General features: G+C 36.4%; 1 protein-coding gene across 1 annotated transcript in view; it reads right to left on the reverse strand.

The window, feature by feature from the left end:
• Positions 1 to 602: 602 nt before the first annotated feature.
• The window catches only part of KIF5B (kinesin family member 5B), a 45080-nt gene continuing 30932 nt past the window's right edge, over positions 603 to 14750 (reverse strand). The window contains 13 exon segments of the mRNA XM_036841507.1: positions 603 to 3064; positions 6481 to 6594; positions 7139 to 7355; positions 8234 to 8338; positions 8487 to 8558; positions 8669 to 8729; positions 9728 to 9772; positions 9774 to 9827; positions 10589 to 10698; positions 10797 to 10858; positions 11391 to 11508; positions 12162 to 12224; positions 12227 to 12352. Coding sequence (XP_036697402.1) covers positions 3048 to 3064; positions 6481 to 6594; positions 7139 to 7355; positions 8234 to 8338; positions 8487 to 8558; positions 8669 to 8729; positions 9728 to 9772; positions 9774 to 9827; positions 10589 to 10698; positions 10797 to 10858; positions 11391 to 11508; positions 12162 to 12224; positions 12227 to 12352 — 1164 coding nt within the window. The 3' untranslated portion in view covers positions 603 to 3047.

Here is a 14750-nt window from a genome sequence, read left to right on the forward strand (position 1 = left end):
GTAATAGAGTCTCCCTCATACTCTTCCTCCTAATGTACCATCTCACATCACCACTGCACCTTTGTCAAAACTAAGAAATTAACTGGCACATTACTGCTAACAGATTTCACCAGTTTTCCCCGATGTCCTTCTACCGTTCCAGGGTCCAACCCAGGACACCGCCCTGCGTCACTGCGTCCGGCTGTCAAGTCTCCCAAGTCTCCTCAGACTTATCTTCCTGGTTTTCCACGACCTTTACACTCTGGAAGAGTACTGGTCAGGCATTTGGTAGAATGTCCCTCTGCTTGGTTAGTCTGATGTTTTTCTCATGATCAGACTGGGGTTAACAGTTTTGGGGGAAGAATAACACGGCGAAGTGTCCTCATCACGTATCAGGCTACACTAACGTAAAATAACGTAAGTGAGACTGATGGTTCATCTCTAGCTCTTAATTCTTCAGCCTACATATTTAATACTTGATGTCCAAAGCATATGCAATACATTAGGAGACAAAATACACGTGAATATAATGACATATTAGTCACTGTTCTGTCAAGAAAGAAGGCCACTTGGTCATGTAAAATCAACCTAATACGTCACTGAATTGAGTTTTAAGAAAGTCATCACATTTCAAAACATTTTTTCCTCTTTATTTAAACATAGAAGACATTTACAGCATGCAGGTTAACTAAAATTATATGGTGCCTTCCCAAATCAATTATCTTTGAATGTATCTTCAAGCACTGAAACGAAACCAACACATTCCACAGGTGGACTCAGACTCTTTTCTATCACCTCCTGTCAAATTGAGAGTTATGCACAGTAGTTTTCTTAAATTAGGCAAATAATTTAATTGATCACCATGAATAAATATTACTTTTATTTCACTGAGTTTCTGTTCTGAACCATTGATCAATACCATTCAGAAGAACATTAATATAGTCAGTCAAAAAAAAGACACTGCAAATTGAAATGTGTCAATGTTCCAGATGATCAGAAATTTTCATTTATAAGAGTAAATGCTGTGTTTAATGACCTACCATAGCAAAAGCAGTTCAGTGAAAACAAATTTAGGAAATTCTCTGTACATTTTGTGAAAGTTTGAAATTATAAATAGAAAAGAACCATTAAGATATTTTAAAAACCCTAGCATTGTATACTCTGAACCACATGCTAGTTACAATTCATTGTTTGTTACACAGCACCAATACCATGATGTATCTTATAAGAATGACACTACCATATTCAGACAAAAGAGAGAAAAAAAATTCTGCTTCATTTAACAATATTGCCCAAAAAAGCAAGCTTTCGTTTGAAAACAAAATACAAATGTCTATGTGAATGCAGCCAAACATTTCTCCATTTAGAAAACTATCATCACAAATAGGCGGTAGCACTTTTTTTTAGTGAACTGCACTGCTTCAATCTTGCTGCTCTACAAGGTTTCATCTCAACTTTTGGAGTGTTTCTTTTGATCATTCCTAAAAACAATACAATCATTTTTAAGGTTGCAGATCATAACAGCAAGGATTTTTGACTGTTAAAAAAATAAATTTATCTTTTAAATCAAAACTATTATAAAAGTGGAAATTGCAACAGTTAAGGAAATAGAAAAATATGCCAATTATGATCTGAGTCTTCTGACTACGGCTCCAAATTTAATACAAACATCTGTATATAAAACTTTTTCGAAAAGTTAATTCTGCCACCCAGATCCTAACACAGAACTTTCCAACTTTCTCTTCTGAGTAACCTTAAATCCCCATTCTCTGCAAATTTCTGCTAACACAGTTGCAGTTACCCACCCCCAAATGATGAAGCAAATATTGAAATCTCTTTCCCTGTTACTTTTATAGCTTCTAAAACAAACTGCTGACTTAGTTTAATCATCTGAGGAAGAAGAACAGGTACACTTAACAACAAAATTACCAGCTACCGCCAACAAAATAATTTATTTGAGGATTGTTAGTGACTTGCAAATAATTTACTACTTCTAGACTAAACAAGAAATAAATTATAGTGTATGACTTAGTGTACCAGGTAAAAAACCTCAGGGATTTCAGACCAAAATTTAACCTATGTATTTATAAGTTTACCATATATTTGTCTTGTCCTTCCACATTTTTTCTCAATTTCCATAGGCTATAAATTTAGATCAACCAATACGGTACTAACAATATAAAATTATGCTTAATCCTATAGTATCTTAGTTCACTTCACTATATTAAGATGACAAATCATTATCCGTCCAATTCTTATATTAATTAGTGGGCTCACCAAAACAAAGCAGGGTGTTTTCATTCCACCAATCTATGTGGATTAAAGCACTGGGAAGAACAGAAATAAATTCCTTTTCCAAACTCTCCTTCTTAAACAAAAGCAAAAGATTTGCTTTTGATATTGTAAAGTATTTCTATTCAAGATAATTCAACAACAGTCATTTCATGAGATAATTAAGTAGCCTTGCTCAGTCTCAAATATCTAGTTAGGCAGTTTTAAAGGTTACAGTGCTCAAAGAGTAGTTTTTAGAAGCAAACTTCAGAGATGATACAGATAATTTTTAACTCCGAAGTCATTTCAAGGGATTTTAAAGTACAGTACTGACCTGATATAATTTGTGGGCATGTAGTGTTATAAGTGGTAAAATTTAAGACATTTAATCTAAAGGTTCCATTTCCCCTAAAATATTGTTTTAGTAAGAAAAGAAAAACAACAAGCAGTAGCAGCTAGGTAACTTAAACTGAGATTAAAAAATAAACAAAAAAAAAACAAGTACAAAAAGTACAGTCCTGTATGACACAGTTAGGTTGGCACAGTGAAGACTAAATTTAAGACATGAAAGACAAACTGTGTAATAAATAGGGCCACAGTTGTAAACTGTCGTTTTTCCCTTCTAAGACACCAAAATTGCACTCTAGTTGTGTTGGGAAGCAGCAGAGTTTACGAGAAGAGAGGGCAGGAAACAGCTGTACAGGCCAGGTACAATTTATACACTAAAAAAAGGTTATAATTCTAAAGTTCCCAAGGGATACAGGCTATAGTCATTGATATAATGTCCTCTTCATACTTCAATTACTTTTAACACCTGAAGATGGAAGAAAGCACAGAGAAAAATATTTTTATTTATACAAAACTTGTGTTTGAGATAATCATGAAAAGAATTAAATAAAATATACCAATGAGTTTAAAAACATTTAGCCAACAGCTTCGACCACTCTCCCCAAAACAGAAAAGATGGCAACATTAAATGATTGAATTTCTTTTCCTTTTATATGCCTCCGAAGCAGAGCCATTTAGGGACAGTACAATATTGAAAGGAGGTCACCCTGCATGTTTTCACTCCCCGCAAGAGCTATGAGTGAGTGGATGTATAAGTTAGATTTTTTTTAAAAAGAAAAAGATGATTAATAAAATGGCAGCCAGTAGACAGTGGCAGTGACATTAAGCCAAGGACCACTAACTAACTAGCAATGTTACATACATGGTAGCTGTAAGACACAAAAAGGGGTGGGGGAGGGATAAGCAAGAGGTACAAGTGGTGGGGAAAGTGACAGTGAAATAAACAATCCCAGGGACTTCCCTGGTGGTCCAGTGGTTAGGACTTGGCGCTTTCATCGCTGTACCCTGGGTTCAATCCCTGGTCTGGGAACTAAGCAGCTGCAAGCCGAGCGGGTGTGGCCAATAAAATAAAATAAAATAAAATAAAATAAACAATCCCAGCAGCAGGTGTTACCTAGAGGCATCCTTATGTTCAGCTGCCTATTTACCTCCGTGTTTATGAGAAAACCTCCACCTGTCCAAAGCATTACGCAGTTAGAAGAACCAGCCATGTAAAACTGGGTACTGAAAGTATCAGTATCATTCATACATTGCCATCTTTTCCCAAAATAAACCCAGTGTTTTGAAATGTTTTTCTTAATAATTAAATAATTTTAAAATCTCTACAAAGTATCTAATTTTTTCAACAAGTTATCACTTATGTAGACCATATACTCCTCAATCATGGCTTAAGACTGATCGATGCAAGACTTTAAAAAATAATAACCATTATCCTTTGGACCAGCAATGAAACAAACCTGTAGGTGGCTATACTTTTATAGTTACTTCAAGTCTTTGAAAACCTGGGTTAGCTAGCTTAGCCATCTCCCTCATGTGCTTAAGTGCTGTCATTACACTGCGATCAGCATTCTACTCTCAAGCTAAAACCTAGCTATATTTAACAAAGGCCACGGACTATCCTCTCTGCAAACGAGATAGGAATTCAAAGTTCACATGTGAATTTTAACGTGAGGACAATATCCAAAACGGATAAACTTTTACCTGTATTTATAATTATCCTTTGAAAATTCTTTTGCCCACCTCCACTTCCAAAAAAGGCAGCTTGCATCTACTCAGCACCCGTGCTGTACTAAGTAATGACATCTTAACTTGCGTAATTCTCAAGAATGACTTTCATTTTATTAGTAAAGGGGCTCAACAAGTTATTAATCCAAAGGGGGGAAAACAGAGGCCATCTCTTAATTGGCAGGAAAACTCCTGTCATGTCTGCTGATGTGACACAATATTAAACACGTATCACCCACAGTGTAGTCTATAAACATGTTTAAAAGAATCCAATAAATGCTTCTAATAAACAGGGAATAGAGGAACAAGGCAACTACATACAGAAACAACCGAACACATCCGAGAAGGCATATGCTCAAGGAAACTGGCCTAGTCTATTTAGTAAGTCAGTGTCATTAGAAAAGGGGGGGGGTGTTACTCTAGATTACAAGAGACTTAAGGGAAATAACCTCATGTAAACATCAGTCCTGGATTATTCCCTGGTGTAGACAAACCAGCTGTAGAAGACTTAACCACAAATAAATAATTAGAAAAATCTGAATATGGATTGGTATATTAAAAATATTTTGTCAAGTGTGATAATGTTATTGTTGTATGTAGAAAAATGTTTTATTTCAGAGATACATTAAATAGGTCATAAATCCGTAATTTACTTTTACACTTAAGAATTTTTTAAGAATTTTAAAAGGAGTCAAAACGAGACAAATTAACTGTTAAAAAGTAACTTGCTCAAACTCATAAAAGTAGAAAAATCAGGATGCAAACTTAGATGGGACTCCAATATCTGTACTCTTTTCACTGTATCAATCCTCTACCGTGTGGACAAAAAACTGTATTAAATTTATGGAAATGTGATTCCTCCAGAATACTGCATAATTTTCCACTCAAACTGAGAGCCAATGTTATGCAAAAATGACAAAGTAAAGAGCAGGATTAAAATAAACTGACTTTAGTACTGTTAGAAACAAACCCAGTCACTATCTCAAAGTTATCTACTGCTTTTAGTTTCCAAACCACCTACACACTTGGGATTTGCTGAAGAATTTAATCTGAATTCCTGTCATATGATAAAATATTAGGCAGCTATAATCAGTCATGCTGTATAAGAAAATGTTCAGAATATATTGGCAAGTTAAAAAAAGCTGGCTACAAAGTAGCATATATAGAATAGTGTAGTATGTTGGCAGTATGTTATATTAGAATGTTTATTAGACACTTTAAACTTTCTAATTTAAAAGTTATAATATGTAAAGAAAGCTCCAGAAGCATATATACACTATATCGGGTGGTGTCTCTGGATGACATTTATCTTCTGATAATTATTTTTTTGATAATTCTTCATCCCCCTACAGGGAACAGATATTACTTGTATTTAGAAAGAAACAAACAAGAACTCATAAATCAGTTAGAAAAACCACTCACAACAGGTAAATGGGAAAGGACACAGAAATAATTCATAAAAAACATACGTATATAAATGGGCCAATAAATATACGAAAAAATCCAAATTCATTAATAAATCAATGAGACGCTTATTTTAGCCTATTAAATTAGAAACTTAAAAACTATTAATACTCAGTACTGGCAAAGATGCAACAAAATGCACAGTGTCCTTGGCTAAATACAATTTGGTGCAGTCTTTCTGAAGAGCAGTGTGTTAGTATGTGTAAAGAGTCTTAAAAATGTTCATTTTCTCATAATTCCACTTATGGGAATCTTCTGGAAATAATCTGAAAGTGAGGAGGTATAAAAAGATGTTTCATGCTTCAAATTTCATACACGGAAATTTCAATTTTGGAAAATTTCAAGTATGGAAAAACTGACATAATTAAATGTCCAGTAAAATAGTTATAAACCATGGTACATTCATTAGACAATACCCAGAGCTTTTAAAAATGACCCAATATTACGTTAAGAACAATAGGAGCACAAATTTGAATATACATATAGTATGATCTGAACTATGAAAGAACTAGATGAAACCATGCTAAGTTACTTTTATAATCACATACATTAAAAAGAAATCATAACACTACTGTGAGAATCCAAAACACTGTTTAGCCACCAATGGCTGAACATCTCCACGGACAGCTGTGACTCTGAAGCCAGACAGAGAGCACAAACCCGAGGGCGCCACGTGAAGCCACGCCTGCTCACCTGCTCCGCCTCGCACGGCCGGAGGGCCGTTCTGCACAGATGCACCTCCCCCACGAACTGCACTGGGATGAGCTGGAGAAGCTGCTGGATGCTGCCCAGGACGAATAGGTTTAGCTGGGATGAGAAACAAACACTGACTTCAGAACAAATAACACACGACCCCAAGGACTTGTTAAGTCTCTTTTCTTATTTACAACAAATTCCCAAATGTCTTGTTTTTCTTTGCCTTCTTGTTTCTCAGCGAATCCCTCTATCTCTCTTTTTCTTTTCAGTTACACCCTTTTCTCCAGGACCTATACAATCCTTAGCCTCTTAAAAACCTTATTCCTGCATCAATGCCTAGCAATTAAAGCGTGAAATACCGTGCATGACATTTTCTTGCAAGTCTCTTCATGCTTTCATAACATCGCTCTACACAGTTGCTCCTACACCTGACCAGTCCTGCTTGTCTAGTTCTGATTTATCTCCTTGTCCTGTTAATTAAGGTGGCTATTCCTCAATGCTCTGCATTCCCAACAATGCCACTCTTTGGTAAATTAGAAAATACAGACAAAAACCACCGTGACATCCCATAACAAATCAATCAGATTATGTTCTCAAGTAAATAAAAACATTCAAACCAAAGCAAGGTTTAAAGGTTTTATTGTGTCCTACTAACCAATTTGTGCAGAATGCCCTCTTCTGGCCATATTCTTTGACCTGACTGCTTCCTTTATACGATCTACTTCCTGCTGATAGCGTTTGCGATCGCGAGATGCATTTTCTTTGGCCTCTTTCAGTGCTGACTCCAAAGCTTTCACTCTCTCAGCTGTAGCTCTGAGTCGCTTTTCCAGCTTAGGAAGCTCACAGCGAAGATCTGCGTTATCACGTACCAGCTAAAGGTATATAGGAAAAATAAGGATTCTGGCTTTAACGATGATTTGAAAAAACAGAAACATTTCATAATTTCTCTTGAAAGAAAAACTACATTTTATATTAAGGTTTTCCCACTTAGCTAATTTAAATAATTTAGACAGCAACAAAGAATACATATACCCATAAATATCATCCTCACACATGTTTCTCCCCAAAATATAATTTCCCTCAATGCTGGGGGAACGGGGAGACTGTTCTTTCTCCCTATGACAATAATATGCTACGGCACAGTGTTAGGTCTCCTCACTAAGATACTGATCTGGTGGAAACAAATACCTTTCTAGATACAGCACGACCCACAAGTACACATACGCTTGGCGAGTCCAAACATCAGGTCTCTAGTAACAAGGGCATACAGCAAGAAAGTGTGCCAAGAAGCTTAAAAAGCAAGTAACTGAATCAAATATCAAGCCTTAATAAAAAATAAGCAAAAAACCCCACAGTAAGCATTATTTAAAAAAAAAATACAAACTGCCTCATTATTATAGTATTTCAGACTCCAGGGCATTAAATGTATAAACACCAAAAAAAAAAAGGGGGGGGGGTATTTTAACTCAAAGACTTGTCTACCAGAGATTTTAAAATGACCATGAATAAATTAAGAAAACTAACAGACCTGAAACCCTACAAAGAAAACAACACACGTTTTCACTGACCTCTTGCTAAAGGCTGTTAGGAATATTAACTCCCATAAAAACTGCTAGTTGTTTGTTTATACAATTGCGTGATAAAATAATGGAATGGCTCAGGGTATGAAAATCCTTAGGACTCTGAAGACTCAAATACTTGCCACTCTTCAGATTTTATTGCAGCGAACACAAAATATTCTCCTTGTTACCTGTTTGTGGACTTTGGTGAGTTGTTCAAGATTATTCTCAAGAAAGGAGATTTTTTGCTTCTGAGCAGCACTGCCTCCGGTGTCATCCGAATCAACCTCGGCGCTCTAGAGAAGATGGGCAAGTGTTATGAGACCAAATAAGGGCGACGCTTACCCCCCCACTCTTATGACAGTGTGAGGCTACTCCACTCAGAATGCAATTAGACACAGTAAGCACCACTATATAAACACCGACCCAGTATTATTTTATTACCTTTTTAACCCTGGTGGCCAGGTCCTGAACAAAGAGCTTCCGCAGGTTGTGTAACGTCTGAAGTTCCTTCGCCTTGAATTAAGAAAGCAGTATTTTTAGAAGTAGGTCTTCAAACTGAGTATAACCAGGGGAAGAACCCATTAAAGATTCCCCAATCCTATTTATATCCAAGTTTTTCTTACCACCGTCTCTTCCAAACCCTTCAGGTCTTGTCTCGCTTGTTCTCGTCTATCTTGCATAACCCTAATCAGTGGAAGAATATACAAATACACTTTCAACTCTGAGTCCATAAATTCTAGATTTATTTAGCAGAAATATTGAATCAAATATTTTTATCTGACAGGATCAATGCTTACATTCAAATAAGTAAAAGATCATCATAGTTTTAAAAACAGCTTACCAGTGTTGTGTCTTTCAAAGAAATTTCTATATGCCTTGTAATTTTCTAAATCTATGGTTTATTAGAAAAAAACTGTCCTAATATAGCAATGGAAGCGATGAAAGAAAATGTGGCAGAATTCAAGGAATAAGGAGTGGTTCTTTTTATATTTTAAGAATATGCATTATCATATAGCATACTGATCTTTATCCAAAATAATTCTGATTAACTGAAAATTAGAGATTATAAATTATTGCAGACTAAAACATTTTATGCATTTTAAGTTAACATTACTCTAAACAAAATTATGGCTGAGATTCAGTAAAATTATTAAAAAATCAACTCTGAGCTGGTCCTGTTGGTGTGCCCATCCTAACCAACTGTTCCTTTATAAATTGTCTCTGATAAATTCAAGGTATGTGAAAGTTATAATCGTGAGTTTTCTACCTGCTCAGATTACAGAAAACTGTGTGTTGACTATACTTTTAGTCAGTAAATCAAAAACAATAAATGGCAAAAACCTCTGTTCAAAAGGCAAGGCTAAAACAATAATGTTCTTTTATTTATGCAAGATCAAATCTGACAAAAATTCAGTTTTTGTGGCAGATCCTGAAATCTTCTAAATTACCAAATGTCATGTTTTAGGTGATAACCAGTGAAATATTAAGACCTGGCTTTCACTAAAGTACAAGAAAGTATTGCAAGTTTTTAGGTATAAATCAAACCAACTCAGAGGGTTTAAGAAAAACACCCTTTAGCCTACACGAAGTGAAAACTTTATCCACTGGATATTTCTGAGAGTAATGCCAGTAACTCTCTCGTTTAGCTTTTATTTTTATACTTGAATTAAGGGTCCACTCACGTAAGTTCCCGTAGCTTTCTGCTCTTGTCCTGCTTGCGGCTTTCAGCTCTCGTGCTCCGCTCTCAGGCGCCCCTGCTCCAATGCCATCTTCTGGTTCTGGCTGACAAAGTAAAAACCTCGCAGTGTCAACATCCCCATCTTCTGGAGGCTGCCATTGAGCTTTCCAACTCTTCAATTCCATAGTCTCCGCCATTCAACGCGGCAAGGCCTCCTCTGTTAGGATGTGCCCCCCAGCAGCAGAAAGAAAGAGGGCTGGGCTACGTTCAGCCACACAGTACTTTTTATACTTTGGTTTGAAACCGTAACTTGATTCTGTATCTTTCATCTCCCTGAATTCTTGTCCCTAAATCCATTAACAATAAGCCCCATGTCCCAAACTTTGCCATCGTTTTTTGTTACTCTCCTCTGGTTCCTACTCAAATCATGATTTGGTCACAGGTCTCAAATTTCTATAAATTCTGTGCTATACGCATATGGTTCTGGAAGTAGGAAAATGTGTCGCAGAAAAATGGAGACGACAACTCCTATTAAAACACACACTTCTAAACCCCACAATTTCCAATAAAGTTTTTCTCAGTTAAGAATATTTTTTAAAAGTTAAGGAAATGATTCAGAGGAGACAGTGGTATCTATTTGTAATAGTGGCTGAAGTTGGGAATTCTTTACTTTTTACTGAATATTTACATCAAAAGACCTAAGAACATTTTTCAATAATTTCCTATGGAACTTAGAAGTTCCACTCATAAATGAAAAGATTCTTTATTTTCAAGTCAAAATTGTTTCCAAAGAAAAATGCAGGTTTCTAATAAGTATATATTGTCCACCAGTAGTTTCTGCTATCTCAGAGGAAAGCATACTTACTCTTGAAGATCAGTGATAAGTTTTTCTTTTGCCTCGACTTCATCTCTCAAACTACTAATTTGTTTTTGATGCGTTTCTCTGTGGCTTTGGATCTGCTGTTCAACAGCTTGCTAAAATCATTGGGGGAGGAAAGGGATATTAAGTCAGATTACTCAAGATTAACAAGGATGAATTAAACTGTGAGAATCCAATGCTACATCAAACTTGCCTTAACTTCATTTGCAGTCTGAACTTTATTCAAGTGCTCCTTTTCCATTTCATGCACTTTCTCTGTTTGGGTAGGGAGAGAAAACAGAAGAGAGGCAATGAGCCTTAGAGTTCTTGATATAAACCAAGGGGCAAATGGGTTTTATGAGGCTATGTTCCTTAACAGTACTTGACTTTAAATAATCCAAATGCCAAACGGTAAATCTTGCTCTCTACGCTCAAGACATACTGACTAGTAACCTTAGTTATAGTCTTTGTGTTGATATTATGGTTTCCTTTACTTTCTTTGCCGAATCCTGGAACAGATGGGTTAGCACATGGTAGGGACAATGAAACAGCTTTCCCCTGTGTCAGGACACACCACCACACACACACCTTTATAACTTTGTGGAAATTCCTAGACTGGTCACTTGACTATTCAAACACGATTTCAAAATATGTTTCAAAGCCACATTAAAATGTGTTATTTGTTTACTATTCCAAGTTATCTGTATTCCTACCAATCTCTATCAGTGTGAATGCTGACTACAATCATACTAAAGTCGGTAACAACTTACAATAGAGATGTAACTCATAAGTAACTGGAAGCGAGTACCTTGTGCTCGAAGCTGGACGAGTTCTTCACTGAGGGAATCCACAGACTCCTCCAGCTGTCTTTTCTTTTGCTCCACATTTTGAAGGTATTCAGTCAGTGATCTGATTTTGGCTTCATGCTTTTGGGAAAAATATACTGATATGAAGTGGAATAAAATCTCTGACACATACTTTGTTGTTCAGAATAGTAAGCAAGTTTTATCGACATTATCTAAACATATAATACATTTACAGAGTAAGATATTTAAACCTAAAAATGTTTCAGGGGCAAGATTTACAATGATAAAGAATTTAAATCACTGAAATGGTCATGCGTACAAGTTTTTAACACTTACAAAATAATGGCACTAAAGGCTGACATATGAGATAATATTCTTACTGTTATCTCCAAACTAACATATTACCCTCATCCCTCCTGCTACAATTCCTATCTTGGTGAATGGTCTCACCCATGCAGTTGCCAAAGCCACATAACCAGCCCTGCATTTTTATTCACCCTAGAATTCTTCTAGAGTCTTCAACAGTCACATCAGTCACAGCTTTCTAGTAAATTCCTATACGTAACATACACGTTACCAAACATAACCCACTTAAATCATTCATGTTATTTTACTGCAGCTAGAGTAAGAAAAACTAATTGAATTAACCTTTTTAATGTTGTTACTCAAAATAACCTACAGAAGGTCATTTTTATTAAAACATTTACAATAAATAAAATTTACATACGGCTGTTCAAAAAAATGAGGAAGAAACTTTGTTCTGTAACACATACTTGAGAGATACGAAGCTGGCATGCTGCTAACTCCTTTTCATTTTCTTCCATTTTTTTTGTTGCTCTTCAGTTTGTGTGCTTTCTAGCTGTTTGCAACGCTTCACCATGGTTTTCACTTCTGACTTCATTTTGCTATATGTAGAGCTTGCAACAGTGAACTCTTCATCTATCATGCCAGTTCCCTCAGGCTGCTGTGAGAAAAAAGGGAAACAGAAATGAAAGACAGGAAATGTCTAGTCTGTGTTTACCCAATTATGACTCTAAAATCTTAAACAAAATTAAATATTTTTAATACTACTCAACATTTGTAGGAAGTCTGGAATTTTTTCTTTTATTAATATTGTTTTTAATAAAGGGGAGTGAGTAAAGCAGAGCTTAATTTTTGCCTTCCTTACTTCCTAAAACTTAATGTTAATACATGCCTACAAGGAAGATGGATGTAAGCGTAAAAACAAACAAACAACACTAATGAACCCTGCCTCTTTCAATTTTTGGATTTCCTCCTCAAAGGCCCTCTTCAGTAAATTCACTGTTAATCATGTATATGTCCAGTTCAAAACTTAACAAATAATGATGTTCAGGTGGCAGTGAAATGATGACTTTTAAGTTCTCCAAGGAGGAACTGTGGTCAGTGTACATTCCTTAGTAACTTTCATTACAAAATATCAGTACAATATTCAGTGTCAAAAATAAGGAGCTCAGGGAATTCCCTGGTGGTCCAGTGGTTAAGACTCAGCACTTTCATTGCTGGGGCATGGGTTCAAGCCCTGTTCAGGGAACTAAGATCCTGCAAGCTGCACAGCATGGCAAAAAAATAAGAGCTTGAGGGGCTTCCCTGGTGGCGCAGTGGTTGAGAATCTGCCTGCCAATGCAGGGGACATGGGTTCGAGCCCTGATCCGGGAAGATCCCACATGCCGCGGAGCAACTGGGCCCGTGAGCCACAACTACTGAGCCTGAGCGTCTGGAGCCTCTGTCCTCAACAAGAGAGGCCGCGATAGTGAGAGGCCCGCGCACCGCGATGAAGAGTGGCCCCCACTCGCCGCAACTGGAGAAAGCCCTCACAGAAACGAAGCCCCAACACAGCCAAAAATTAAAATAATAAATAAATAATAAATAAATAATTAAAAAAAAAAAAAAAAAAGAGCTTGACCTTCCTGCTAAAATCTGGAACAAGACAAGACACTCTCACCAGTTCTATTCAACACAGTATTGGAAGTTCTAGCCAGAGCACTCAGACAAGAAAAAGAAGTAAAAGGTATCCAGACTGGAAGGGAAGAGGTAAAACTGTCATTATATGTAGATGACATGATATATACTATATATAGAAAACCCTAAAGACTCCACACAAAAACTACTAGAATTGATAAAAGGAGTTCAGCAAGGTAGTAGGATACAAGATAAACACATAGAAATTGGTTGCATTTCTTTACACTAACAATAAAACAACAGAAAGGGAATGTAAAAAAACCAGTATCTTTTAAAATTGCACCAAAAAATTAAAATACTTAGGAATAAACCTGACCAAGTAGGTAAAAGACTTAACTGCCAAAGCAATCCTGAGGAAAAAGAAAAAGGCAGGAGGCATAACCTTCCCAGACTTCAGACAATACAAAGCTACAGTAATCAAAACAGCATGATACTGGCACAGAAACAGACATATGGAGCAATGGAAAAGAACAGAGAGCCCAGAAATAAGCCCACACAACTATGGTCAATCACACAGCTTTGACACATGAGGCAAGAATATACAATGGGAAAAAGACAGTCTCTTCAGCAAGTGGTGCTGGGAAAGTTAGACAGCCACATGTAAATCAATGAAGTTAGAACACTCCCTCACATCATACACGAAAATAAACTCAAAATGGCTTAAAGACTTAAACATAAGACATGACACTATAAAACTCCTAGAAGAGAACATAGGCAAAACATTCTCTGACATAAATCGTACCAATGTTTTCTTAGGTCAATCTCCCAAGGCAATAGAAATAAAAGCAAAAATAAACAAATGAGACCTAATCAAACTTAAAAGCTTTTGCACAGCAAAGGAAACCATAAACAAAATGAAAAGACAACCTACGGACTGGGAGAAAATATTTCCAAGTGATGTGACTGACAAGGGTTTAATTTCCCAGATATACAAACAGCTCACACAACTCAATATCAAAAAAACAAACAACCCAATCAAAAAATGGGCAGAAGACCTAAACAGACATTTCTCCAAAGAAGACATACAAATGGCCAAAAGACACATGAAAAGATGCTCAACATCATGAATTATCAGAGAAATGCAAATCAAAACTACAATGAGGTACCACCTCACACCAGTCAGAATGGCCATCGTTAAAGTCTACAAATAACAAATGCTGGAGAGGGTGTGGAGAAAAGGAACCCTCCTACACTGCTGGTGGGAATGTAAGTGGCTGCGGCCACTATGGAAAACAGTATGGCAGTTTATCAAAAAATTAAAAACAGAGTTGCCATATGATCCAGCAATCCCACTCTTGGGCATCCCCTTTTGGTTGCCAAGGCGCAGGAGGGGAGAGAGGAGTGGGAGTTTGGGATTAGCAGATGCAAACTATTATATATAG

Source organism: Balaenoptera musculus, chromosome 2 (genome assembly GCF_009873245.2).
Source record: "Balaenoptera musculus isolate JJ_BM4_2016_0621 chromosome 2, mBalMus1.pri.v3, whole genome shotgun sequence".
NCBI lineage: Eukaryota > Metazoa > Chordata > Mammalia > Artiodactyla > Balaenopteridae > Balaenoptera > Balaenoptera musculus.